Source organism: Adiantum capillus-veneris, chromosome 8 (assembly GCF_014529385.1).
Source record: "Adiantum capillus-veneris isolate H3 chromosome 8, ASM1452938v2, whole genome shotgun sequence".
NCBI classification, from domain to species: Eukaryota; Viridiplantae; Streptophyta; class Polypodiopsida; order Polypodiales; family Pteridaceae; genus Adiantum; species Adiantum capillus-veneris.
In genome coordinates this window covers 88,224,225-88,237,740 of record NC_140938.1, presented here as the reverse complement: position 1 = coordinate 88,237,740, position 13,516 = coordinate 88,224,225, and the positions used below count along the sequence as shown (strand labels likewise).

Sequence of the window (13,516 nt, the reverse complement as noted above, 5' to 3'; positions counted from 1 at the left end):
ACCAGACATCACAGGACATCACATGACATTCAACATTCATTCGGATCTTAGACCATGATTTATCGGCAATGTAGCTAGCAATCACATCTAGGTCCAATCAGGACCTCATCGATGTCCGATTGACTAACCCCTATTGCAACCATGTCTATTCGAGATCAATCAGACCATAATGCTACAGGCATTTCGGCTATCAGTTCCTACACTCACGAGAAGTCAAGAACAAATCAGTATCATAATCAGGAATTCCATTTCATAAAGTCATCCAGCAGAATACTGTCAGCTCTCAGTATCCCTGAAGCTCAAAGAGACATCAGTGACTTTAGTATCAAAATCGAGGCATCTGTTGACAAAGGAGTGGAGTAACTCCCCTCTTGTGCATCCCACTGCACCAGATCTTCGGCCAAGCTGAATTCTGGGTTCCATTTGGAGTAGACTATGCTAAACCAAAAGCATCGAGGTAAAGTTTCACAATCTGAGGAGTATTTGCTAGGTCCTCCTCCTCCATCCACTTCGCATCAAGTGCAGAATAATTCTTGAACTTAACCAAGAACCGCCTTCGGACTTTACCCTTTTTCTTCGTATCCTTATGTGCCAAAATCTGTTCAGGAACAAGGATCTCCTCGTTTTCTTCCACTTCGGGTTGCTCATCAGGCTCCCCATCATCAGGCACATCACCTTTAAAAGGTTTCAAGAGATTCACATGAAATGCATTGTGAATCCTCCAAGTATCTGGCAGTTTCAGTCGGAAGGAGACTTCATTTATCTTTTCAGTAATCTGGAAAGGGCCGTAGTATCGCATACTAAGCTTTGGAAAAAGCCTCTCCTTTCCCTTGTTCTTTCGTAGGCGTGCCTTCTCAAAACGTAAGAGCACCCAATCATCCTCCTTCAATTTCATGTCGCGACGATGGCGATCCGCTGCCTTTTTCTGTCGTTCTTGAGACTTCTGCAAAGTCTCGCGAACCTTGGCAAAAGCCGTATCCAGATCTCGCGTATATTCATCCGCTTCAAAGATCTTATCTTTCGTGCTCAGGAAGGGTGGAACCTTTGCAGCACCTTCAACAATCTCAAATGGCGCCTTCCCTGTCGACGAGTGTATCGTGTTATTGTAGGCAAATTCCACCAAAGGTAAATATCTTTCCCATTGAGTCTTCTGATCTGAGATATAAGACTTCAATAAATCTAGAACCACTGAATTGGCAATCTCGGATTGCCCATCAGTCTGCGGGTGGAACGATGACGAGAACTGCAACCGCGTGCCAATGTTCTCCCAAATTGCCTTCCAAAACAAACTCGTAAATCTGGGGTCTCTGTCGGAGACAATTGTCTCAGGCATGCCATGTAATCTGAAAATCTGGGCCACAAACAGTCTCGCTAAGTGATCCGGCTTGACTGTTTTCTTCACTGGAATGAAATGAGCCTGTTTGCTAAATCTGTCAATAACAGTCCAGATACCATCGTGACCACTCTGTGTTCTCGGGAGATCAAAAATGAAATCCATCGCTATACTTTCCCAGGGGCGGGTGGGTATGGGTAAAGGCTGTAACAATCCCTGTGCTTTATGCCTGTTAAACTTGACCTTCTAGCATACCAAGCAACTGCGCACAAACTCTTCCACATCTTTCTTGAGTCTCGGCCAAAAGAAATATCTCTCTACCCCTTTCATGGTGGTAGCAATGCCGCGGTGACCCGTAAAAGGTGGACAATGGCATTCAGTCATAACCTTTTCCCTCAACGGTTGTGTAACGCACAACATAGTCTTTTTCATCAAGTAGCCTTCCCGAAGGGAGTATCCAGCTACTATCTCCCCATCCCGTATCCGTGTGAAAATATCTGCAAAATCTGTATCTGCGGCATACTGATCGACCATATCCTCGAAGCTCCTATGATGTATCGCGGAAATAGCCAGAACCAACGTTTTCCGAGACAAAGCATCTGCCACCACATTCTTCTGTCCCTGCACATGGACAATCTGGAAGTGCAACTGTGACAAGATGTTCGCCCACCGCATCTGTTTTTCCGAAAGCTGCTTCTGTGACAAGAAGTAGCGCAAACTTTGATGGTCTGTAAAAACAGTAAAATCCGCTCCAAGTAGGTAATGCCGCCACTGAGTAAGAGCATGGATAACCGCCAAAAGCTCTTTCTCATAGATCTGTGCTGTCATCTCCGGCCTAGAGAACAAACGGCTCTCGTAAGCTATGACATGGCCTTCTTGCATCAAGACCGCACCCAGACTACGACCACAAGCATCACAAAATACTTCAAATGACTTCTGCAAGTCCGGCAAAGTCAAAATAGGTCCCGTAGTCAATTTCTCTTTCAACGTCTGAAAGGCAGTCACCTCTGGGGGTCCCCACGAAAAAGGTACTCTTTTCTGTGTCAAGATATGCAAAGGGGAAGCAACCTCTGCAAACTTTCGTATGAACCGCCTGTAGTACGAACACAGTCCCAAGAAGCTTTTAACTTCATGGACATTCTTCAAGTCAGGCCAATTACGGATAGTCTTTATCTTGGCCGGATCCATTTGCACTCCTGCGGCTGACACAATGTGTCCCAAAAAGTGTATCTCTGGTAGGAAAAATTCACTTCTTTTTGTATTAATCAATCATCAAAGTACAAGAGAGCGGTTAGGGTTTCACTCTTAGACTCTGCGTCCACATGCTCTGAGAAGTGATGCCCTCACCACTAATTTAAAGGTTACAAGGGATGCCCAAAAGCAGAGCCCCAAAAGCTTTTAAAATCAAAAGCATCAATTCTCTCTCTCTTAGAGAGTCTTTTCTCTTTTTTTTATAAAAAAAAGCAAAAGCAAAATTCGTTTTTTTTTTTTTTTTTAATAATCCGCCTCCGCGATTTCCGGAATTTAGGGTTTTTGGCAAAAATTAGGGTTTGCAGGAATTTTAGGGTTTCTGGAAGAAATTAGGGTTTCTGCCAACCAATATGACTTCCTCGAAGACAAGCAAAAGAATTTAAAGAAGGTGGACAGTCGATAAAATTTGAATCCTTTTCTGGATTCCGAGATGCTCCGAGGGCTTTGACCTTCAACCAGCAGCTTGACATAGCTTTCTCTGGAGGGCACTACTCAGAGCACTACAAGATTAGGAGGGTTACATCTTTTCTCAAAGGAAATGCTCAAACATGGTGGTCCACTCTTCTTATGAGGAAAGAAGCTCCAATCAAGTGGTTGAAATTTAGAAGGCTCTTTATTTCTTCTTAGCTGACCAGGAGTACGAACAGGATATAAGAACCGCTTAGAACTATCTTCGGATGGCCGAGGGAGATTCTTTGGACACTTATTGTGAGAGCTTTTGGGACTCTTTTCTACCAACCTCTTCATTTAAGAAGGTCACCTTCAAGGAACAGATTGAGCGGTTTTGCTGTGGAGTCCCTACAGAGACCTGAGATTACTGCCTTGAACAAAAGTCAAATTCTATCCAAGAATTAATGGGTCATGTGCAAGAGGGTGGGTTTCTCGATACATTCGAGGAATTTGACTTACCCTACTGATGAGATCTATCATCTTGACTCAAAGGACCAGACAGACCTCTAACAATGAAAGTAGAAAGAAAAAGAGTTCCCAAGAAAAGAAGGATATACGACCCCGACTGACCCTTCGAGAAAGGGCTAACTATCTCAAAGAGGGGAAATGTTTTCGTTGCGGGGAACAAGGGCACGTCTCCGCAAAGTGGCCCAAAAAGGCACAGCAAGGACGGACTGAAGACAGGCCAGAGAGTTCTAGAGCAGCATAGGAACGTGGCAAAAAAGGCAAGATGAAAGCAGGACTGGTACCAGATTGCATGGGTACTGACCCAAGCCAGATAGATGAAAGTACAGAACTTTGTCAAGCTTGGGGCAAAGTGAAAGATCAAGAAGCCCTTATCTTCTTCGATGGAGGAGCCAAGGCCAACTTCATTTCACTTGAATTGGCGGCGCGGCTCGAGATTACACCCGACCGGATAGATCCACCACCAGAGGCAATTCTAGCGGCACCCGGACAGGACATAGCCATTACGCGTGTCATTGGCAAACTTCGTTTGCATTGTCAAGGGTATTTAGGGGACGAGGACTTCTACATCATGCCTTTGGAAGGGTGTGACGTCCTCCTAGGAGTCCCTTGGTACCATAAGAGCAACGCTGTGGTCGACTATCAGAGTAAGAAAGCAACTTTGACCAATGATAAGGGTCGAAAAATTGTACTTGATGTAAAACTAAAGGGCAAGTCCGTCCCTATTGTATCAGCTTCGGCCATTTTCAAATTAATAAAATCCAGTCTCTTTGTTTACTCGATCTATTTGAAAGAGGTGAATGATGAACGCAGAACGAACATGTCTGAACTTGACAAAGAACGCCAAGACTTTCTCCACACACATGCTGATTGCTTCTCCGATCTCATCCTAAGGATCACACTATTGATCTGATTCCTGGAAGCACACCACCGAACCGGCCACCGTATCGTGTTAGCCGAGCCCAGATTGAAGAGATCATGAACCAAGTGAAAGACCTTGAAAAGGGTCTTATCCAGCCAAATACTTCACCCTACTGCTCTCCGATGTTGTTGGTATTAAAGAAAGACGGATCTTGGAGAATGTGCATAGATTACAGAGCTCTCAGTAAAATCGCTATCAAAAACAGATTTCTGATCCCCAAGGATCGATGATATTCTTGACCGACTACAGGGATCCTCTTGTTTCAGCGGGATTGATTTGAAAAGCAAATATCATCAAATCAGAATCGCTCCGAAAGATGTCTACAAGCCTTTTGGACAAGTTTCAATTTGTATGAATTTTTGGTGAAGCCTTTTGGCCTTACCAATGCTCCAGCGACTTTCAACCAAATGATGGATAGAATTTTCCAAGAGTATCGATCTTTTGTCGGCACTTTCTTTGATGACAGTATAGTCTTCTCCAAGGATGAAGCAAAACATCGACACCATCTGCTACAGGCCTTTCAGGCATTGCCTGATCACAGATTAGTTATCAATGCCAAAAAGAGTGAATTTTTCTTGCCGGAGATGCACCTTTTGGGACACATCGTCCCAGCAGCAGGAGTATAGATGGACCTGGCCAAGATTGATTCTATACGTGTCTGGCCAAATTTGAACAATGTTCATGAAGTTCGAAGCTTCTTCGGCTTGTGTACTTACTACTACAGGTGGTTCATTCGAAAGTTTGCAGAGGTAGCTTTCCCTTTGCACATACTAATTCATAAAGGAGTCCCTTTCTTGTGGGGACCGACAGAGGTGACTGCCTATTAAACACTTAAGTAAACTGACTACTACACCAATGGTGACCTTGTCAGACTTGCAAAAGTCATTTGAAGTATATTGTGATGCTTGTGGTCATATTCTGGGAGCGGTCTTAATGCAAGAAGGCCATGTGATTTCCTATGAAAGCCGATTGTTTTCAAGCCAGAATTGACAGCACAGATTTATGAGAAAGAGCTTTTGGCAGTGATCCATGCTCTTACTCAGTGGTGACGTTACCTACTCGGAGCCGATTTCCGGTCTTCACTTATCACTAGAGTTTTACGCTACTACTTGTCACAGAAGAAGCTTTCAGAAAAGCAGATGCGGTGAGGTAACATCTTGTCACAGTTTCACTTCCAGATTGTCCATGTTCAGGGACAGAAAAACTTGGTGGCAGATGCATTGTCTCGAAAGCCCCTAGTCTTGGCTATTTCCACGATTCATCATAGAAGCTTCGAGGACATGATTGATCAGTACGCCACAGATCCAGATTTTTCCGATGTATTCACTCGAATACAAAATGGGGAGGTAGTAGCAGGATATTCCATACGGGATGGCTACTTGATGAAGAAAACGATGTTGTGCGTCACACAGCCGTTGAGGAAAAAGGTTTTGATTGAGTGCCATTGTCCACCTTTTACGGGTCACCGCGGCATCAACACCACCTTGAAAGGTGTGGAGCGTTACTTCTTTTGGCCGAGACTCAACAAAGATGTGGACGACTTTGTTCACAGTTGTTTAGTATACCAGAAGGTCAGAAGGTCAAGTTTGACAGGCATAAGGCACAAGAAATACTACGGCCTTTACCCATTCCCACCTACCCTTGGGAAAGTATTGCAATGGATTTCATTTTTTATCTCCTATGACATGGCATTTGGACTGTCATCGACAGATTTAGCAAGCAAGCTCACTTCATTCCAGTGAAGAAAACAATCAAGCCGGATCATTTAGCAAGAATGTTTATTGCACAGATTTTTCGACTACATGGCATGCCTGAGACAATAGTCTCCAACAGAGATCCCCGATTCATGAGTTTGTTTTGGAGGGCTATTTGAGAGAACATTGATGCACGGTTGTAATTCTCGTCATCATTCCACCCGCAGACAGATGGGCAATCTACGATGGCAAATTTAGTTGTTCTGGATTTATTGAAGTCTTACATATCTAATAAGAAGACTCAATGGAAAAAAAATTTACCTTTGGTGGAATTTGCCTAGGCCCTACAGCAACACGATTCACTCTTCAACGAGGAAGGCGCCATTTGAGATAATTGAAGGTGCTTACGTTTTGAGAAGGCACGCCTAAGAAAGAAAAAGGAAAAGAAGCTTCTTTTTCCAAAGCTTAGCATGAGGTATTATGGCACTTTCCACATAAAAGAAAAGATAAATGGTGTCTCCTTTAGACTCAAGCTGCCCGATACTTGGAAGATTCACAATTCATTCCATGTTAGTGTATTGAAGCCTTTTAAAAGCAACGTGCCAGTTGATGGGGAGCCTGATGAGCGACCCGAAGTGGAGGAAAGAGAGGAGATACTCGTTCCAAAACAAATCTTGTCACACAAGGACAGAAAGATAAAAGGTAAAGTGATTAGGCGGTTCTTGGTTAAATTCAAAAACTATCATGCATTGGATGCGAAGGGGATAGAGGAGGAGGACCTAGCAGATACTCCTCACATTTTGGAACTTTACCTTGAAGCATTCGGGCGTGGCAGGGCGTACGGATTTTTTCGCTTTTTGGGCTGATGGCAGCATAAGGATCCCCGCAAATTACTAGCAGTTTTTGGGACAGTTTGCTTTTGATTTTAGATGATTTTGGGGCTCTGCTTTTAAAAACCCTTTGTAACTCTTTATAAGTGGCCTTAGGGGCTCACTCTATAGAGCATCTGTCTAGGAGCGAGCACTCGCGGGTTCAGTTGTACTTTGCTCAAAGATTACTATAAAAATACATACCGAAAGGGGCGCCAATCTTTGGGGCCAATATCTCTTGGCACGAAACTACGCCTGGCTGTGTCAACTCTCTTGTGATCTGTGAATAAATTTGAAGTGAATCTCTACTGTGTCGCGGTAGAATCTTGACTTGGGATGTCCAAGTTTGTTACAGACAATGGCCGAGAGGGCAGCGTATATGGATAGCTTATTGCCTACACAATGTGGTGGCCGGTAGGCTACGGCTTGATGTCAGTTCGATGCAAGCAATAGAGGCACCATGGTGAGGGGCCTAGCACGCAACAACGCAAGCAAAAACTTGTGCTTTAGCGTGGTGAGGAGCCTGGCACGTAGCAGCACATGTGCTTTGGTAGCGTACAGAGGATCTTGGCGAGCAACAGCAGTCTGGCTTGGTGAAAGAAGCTGGGCGGGGCTTAACGCCCCCTTCGCAAGGCTGCCCTTCGCACTTGGGGGTTGGCAATGGCGAAGAAGCTAGGGTTTTTTCGGTTGCGTGCGCGTGCGCGCACACACAGAGAGAGAAGTGTGTAAATTGTAATCATCTCTCTGTTTCTATCCGATCCGACGCCAAAACTGATTGTAGGGAGAGGGCAAGGGGGGCGCACACAGAGTGTGCCTAAGCACTATAAAATATCCTATTTGATGCCCTTGTTGGTTGATCAAAATGAAGAATTCTTCAATCATTGCTCTACCTCTTTCAATAGAGAATTCATTTCCCTTGTTTCCTAGTCTCATACACCTTCGCAGGTTCTTCTTTCCATATTCTTTAGCCGTAACACGGTGAGTTCATCTGCCATTCATATCTTAGTTCCTTGCAAACCACCAGTTTGATCTAGTCAGGTAGTTTGTCATAATAAAGAAGTACATGCTTTCCTTTGAGAGTGATCAATGGGTCTCCAATGCACACAAATTGGTCAATGGTGGAGCTCTCCGCAAATTCTGTGCATCTCTCGTATTCCGGTATATAAGCATTCTTTTCGATCTTGTACGCATGTATATATGCATCCTTTTCTTGGTCTACTTCTTGCTATCCTTCTGAAAGGCCTCCCAGCCGGATGAAGTTTACCTAGTCTTCTTGGAGTTGAGCCTCTTTCATCTTTCCAATAACCCCTGGGAGAGTGTGGTCATTTGCATAAATAGGCCTAGTACCTCATTTGTTTGGTCGATATGGTGCTTTTGATGTGTGTGTGTGTGTGTGTGTGTGTGTGTGTGTGTGAGAGAGAGAGAGAGAGAGAGGGAACAAGCCTTACTGAGACCTCTCTACAAGCAAGTTCCACACACACAGTCACCCTCAGGTCTTTACAACGTTGAATAGAAGCAATGCTTGAAGGTCCAACTTTTCACCATAAATTGAAGGCATACTATCAATGAGTAGCTTCATGTGCTACCTAGTTTTCACTAAAAACCAAGATGTCATCATATGCTCTTGAAAGATGTGCTCAATCATTATGATAGTTGTATTAGTGCATTTGTTATATACCTAGATGAATCCAGGATAAGCCCAGATTCACCCTTGAAGGAAAGTGCAAGGTATAGACCCATGGTAGTCACCCACAAGACAATATAACCATCAGCTCCATCATGCATAGTATTGACTAAATACCACGACATCCCCACTAACGTCGGGGGATCCCCACTATGATAGTTGTATTAGTGCATTTGTTAATCCAACTCGGACAAGCAAAAACTTGGACAAACCAAATGTATTGTTGAAGTACCTATACACATGCTACAGGAAGACTCTAATTTATTGATGGCCATCCTTCCAATCAATGTTCTGTAGATCCTATGCAATCCAATCCTAAGAATAAAACAATCTATTCTTTACTATAACAAGGAGCTAGATATATTCTTTATTGAGAGCCTTGCCCATAAATATGAGACTATGACATCACCTCTCACAAAGCATACAATGCTTTATAAGACTGCTAGATAAGTTTCAATACTTAGTTAAGTGATGGAAAACCTTCACTTGAGTCAATCCGCAAGTCTTAAGAAGGATCAAGAATAAGGGCCAGCTGATCACACAAATGCATTGTTAACACAAACTACGTGTGGTGTGCACATCGCTCTCTCTTTTTCCACCCTAAAGAGAGTTCTAATTGAAATAAACATCTCAAGCTCACAGCATCAAAATAAATATACAAAACTGATAACCATCTTAAAACGTCCGAGAATATACAATAATGAGGAAGACTTTTTCTTGAGTTTCAATCTCTCAGACCTCTAACATTTTTATCATGTCCAAGAGATGGAAAACACCTCTCTCTCTCTCTCTCTCTCTCTCTCTCTCTCTCTCTCTCTCGATCTCTCGACCCTGTGTAGCCTCGACCCTGCTCGAACCCTAGCCTCTTATGACTCCTGTCTCCCTTGGGTGAGGGGGCAGCCCTAGGGGAGGCCACAGCCCACCTCCAGTAGTAACCTCGCCCCTGCTATGCTCGTGTGCACTCTCGCTCTCTGCAACCTCGACCCTGCTCGCCAGTTTCTGTCCCTACTCGCCCGGCCACCCGCCCAAGCTCAGCCCCGTTTCGGCCTCTGCACAGGCCCGGCCACTTGCCCAAGCTGAGCCCCGCCATCCTCTCACCCGGGTCTCGACTTGCTAGCACAGAGAGGCTTCTTTTCTTTTAATTTAATTGAGTATCGCGTCTCACAGAGAGGCTTCTTTTACTTAAACTGAGTATAAACCCTTAATGTGATTTGCTTTCTTGATCAAGTGCCCACCATGGCCACTCGGGCCTCTTCTCGCGGGAAACCCACATTTGCCGGTGTCGTGGCAACACCCCCCAAGGTGGACAACATGGCTCGGCTTCAACATGAAGTCGAAAGACTTCGCAAGGAAAATGACGCCTTGAAGGAAAGACTCGCAGCCATCGAGTCTCGCCTCACAATTGTGGAGGACTCCAACAAGGGAAAGACGGAACAAAAGGAAATCCAGCTCAATACGGAGACGGAAATCATCCTCACAAAGAAGGTAAAAACTCAAGTGCAAGATGTCATTTTCCACAAAGTTGAAGATCGGGTGGCGTCCATGCTACGCGAACAACAACGACAAGATGCTATTGCTCTCAATGTCCGCATTGGCGGGCTCCCGAGCGATTGGCAAGGAAAGGAGGACCCCAAGTTCCACGAGTCTTTCGCTCGTATCCGAACAACAACCCCTATGATACAATGGGATCCAGCGTCAATCACCACTCTCGCTCACGAGCATCGCACCAACCATGCAATTCTTACCTTCAAGACCAAAGCGGATCGAGTCAAGCTCCTTGAGCAATCGAAGCTTCTCAAAGACACAAAAATTTGGTTTGCCGAAGATCTCACATCCACCCAGCTCAAACAAAAGAAGGCAGAACTACAGAAGATGCGAGAAGCGCGCATAGCACGAAAATGGACAGTCTACCGAGGAGGTAGAGCCATTATTCAAGAGTTTCAAACTCCCAAACCGGTTCCCTCCTCACCTCCTTCTACATAGATTTTGTTCATCTTATCTTATCTTAACTTTCTTTTTGGACCCTCAGTCCTTAACTGAGATGTATCACACAATCCCCTCACGCTTGTAATGTTTTGTTTTTGGTCCCATAGGTCATATCTGACCTCCGTGGACGATAATACAATCTATCTCTCTCTCTCTCTCTCTCTCTCTCTCTCAAACTAGAGTGATACCTCCTGGACATCATTGGAGTCAATAGACCATGGGCCATACACCCCTTGGAAAACCTCAGTAGGAGGAGATGACGAATCATTGAGAGCAGCTCTTGGAGAGTGGAAGGCCTTCTGTAGAGATACACTTCTATATCTGATCCTCAAGCCCCCAGAGTCGCCTCTGCTACAGCTTAAGCTGCCATTCGAGAAGCGAACAGCACACAAGCTTTGCCCCCGCAGCCTTTGCAGAGCCTCTGAAAATCGGCAGTCCGTGCGTGGTAAGAGCGGAGCACTTGCCATGTTAATGAAGATATCGACGCGTATAAGTTTATCCAGTCCTATATATTTTTGCTAGTGGTCCATAGTTCCGTCCTTTGGCTGTGGTTACTTGCTTGGCCTAAACCGATTTTCCTCAGAAGAAGCAGCCACTTGGCGCTATACATGGCGTTGATGAGCCCATCATCCAACGTACAGCAGCTTCAACTTTTCACTTCAACAATACCTCGCGATATCACCAGAAAAAAACAGGATTCAATGTATTTAACCTGTCGAACTTGTAAAATCTTCGTTAGATTTTGAGCTTGCCTTTAAGAAAACCGGGAAATTTGCACAAGTTTTAGTGTAATTACCATCAAAAGCTTCAAATTTCGACCTAAAAACCGAGAGAATTTCAAGTTTGCCCTTATTTGAACCGGTCAGGGAAAATGTGTTTTTCTAGCCCGTCGTCGTATATCATTCAATAATTTAACAAGCTGTGACTAATTAGATAGTGAAAGACAAACGAGCACTAGGACAAATGCACCGCCAGCTAGCCAACTTCTCTCAATTTTCAACTTCACATGCTTGTGCAGGTACTCTCTCTCTCTCTCTCTCTCTCTCTCTCTCTCTCTCTCTACTTAACAAGCTTGAGCATATCGTCTGAGCATATCGTCTCCTCCTGCTTAATGATCTCCTTTAGGGAGCAAATCATTGCCTAACAGCTTTCTGAAATCGACTCCTGTTGGCAAATGTTGATGTTGCAGCTAGATGATCTTGTCTAGGAGATGATCTTGTCTAGGGATCTTGTCTAGGGAGCAGATCATGGCCCTAACAGCTTTGTGAATCACAACTTGTATTAGCATGCATTGATACTGCGACCTTACGTTTTCGATGCAATAATTCATACTATGTTGCAATACTTCTCGAATGTGTAAGATGCAGCAAGATATTGATAAACGAGGCTCGGCATACACATGCGAGCAACTATGTCCCATCTCTCTCTCTCTCTCTCTCTCTCTCTCTCTCTCTCTCTCTCACACACACACACACACACACACATCACCAACCTTGCCCATTGACAATAGTCATCATGAGCTTCAAAGGCTCCGTTATGCACTCAATGAAGATCTATATACGCTTCGCAACCTTGCTTCACTATTCACCTTCACCTTTACCAAAAATACAAAGATAATGGCTAATTGTTATAGGCCTTCTTCACCTTTGCTTTCATTGTTTACTTTAAATTAGACTTAAAATTCTCCCACTACAAGAGATCGATTCATTACCGATGCCAAATTCATTGGCGGGCGTTGGTATATGCATTATTAAAACTCGAGGGAGACCCAATTTTTTTTAAAATCAAAATTTTAAATAACGACGCTTATTTCGACGAGCATACCGACGCTTATTATGATGCCTATACCAACGCCACCCGCAAAATAGAATGTGCGGGTTCATATCTACGTTTTGGCCCCATTTTTGCTCTTCTCCTCTCTGCTCCTTTGTTGTTATAAATCTCTACCATAAGTGCAAATCTGCAACTTTGGGGCTTACCTGGCTTAAGAGTTCCACTCACACACTCTCCTGCAACAAGAAGGTAAGCCTTTTTTTGAGATTTATGTTAATTTATTGCGTATTTGTGTGTGTGCGTGATATTGTGTGTGTGTGTGTTTTTCTTGCAGATTTTGCAGCAATCTCTCAAGTTCTTTGTGCTCTATATTTTTCTTTTCTTGCATACACACACATAAACACATAAATAAATACAAATGCACATATATTTACACATAATTAAACACACTACATGTGTACACACACATATTTTTAAATAAAATATTAAAATAAAAAAGTAATATTAAATTTGTTATTTTTAAATTTTGACTAAATGTTATCATTTGCAAACAAATGTATTGAAATTTTTTAATCATAAATATTTGATAAAAAAGTATTATTGAGTTGTTTTGATTTAGATTTATTACTAATTAATTATTTTATTTTTATGTAATTTTATTTTAGATTTATGCGATACTTCTAAGTTGTGGCATGTCGTAGGTCAAATTGTTAACTATGTTAGCGACCTATAGGTATATATCAAATGCAAAGTGGTTGTAAATGTTAGTGTTAGAATGGGATATATTAGAGATCAATATAGCTTTAGATTTCAGTGTTAGAGTTTAATTTGACCATCTTCGATCATTTAGACCTTGTTGTACAAGTTAGATTATTAAAGTTTGACCTTATTAATCCGTTTACATCTCAGCGTTGGTGGAATTAGGGTTGCAGGGAAACACACATAACTTGGAGAAGACAAAGAAAGCTCAAGGCACACAACAGAGAGTGTATTAGTGTGCAATGGAAAGATAAGATAGCCCCAGTGTGATGGGCGTATATACAATGCATGGGGGGAAAACCTCCTAGTGAGGGAAAAAATGCCATAGGG

General features: G+C 43.3%; 1 protein-coding gene across 1 annotated transcript in view; it reads right to left on the bottom strand.

Annotated features, from left to right (window-relative positions):
• LOC147452517 (integral membrane family protein) overlaps positions 1-11,207 on the bottom strand; it is a 48,656-nt gene extending 37,449 nt beyond the window's left edge. Inside the window, exon 1 of the mRNA XM_086518171.1 lies at positions 10,843-11,207. Coding sequence (XP_086374297.1) covers positions 10,843-11,121 — 279 coding nt within the window. The 5' untranslated portion in view covers positions 11,122-11,207. The remainder of the gene's footprint in view (positions 1-10,842) is intronic.
• Positions 11,208-13,516: the final 2,309 nt, after the last annotated feature.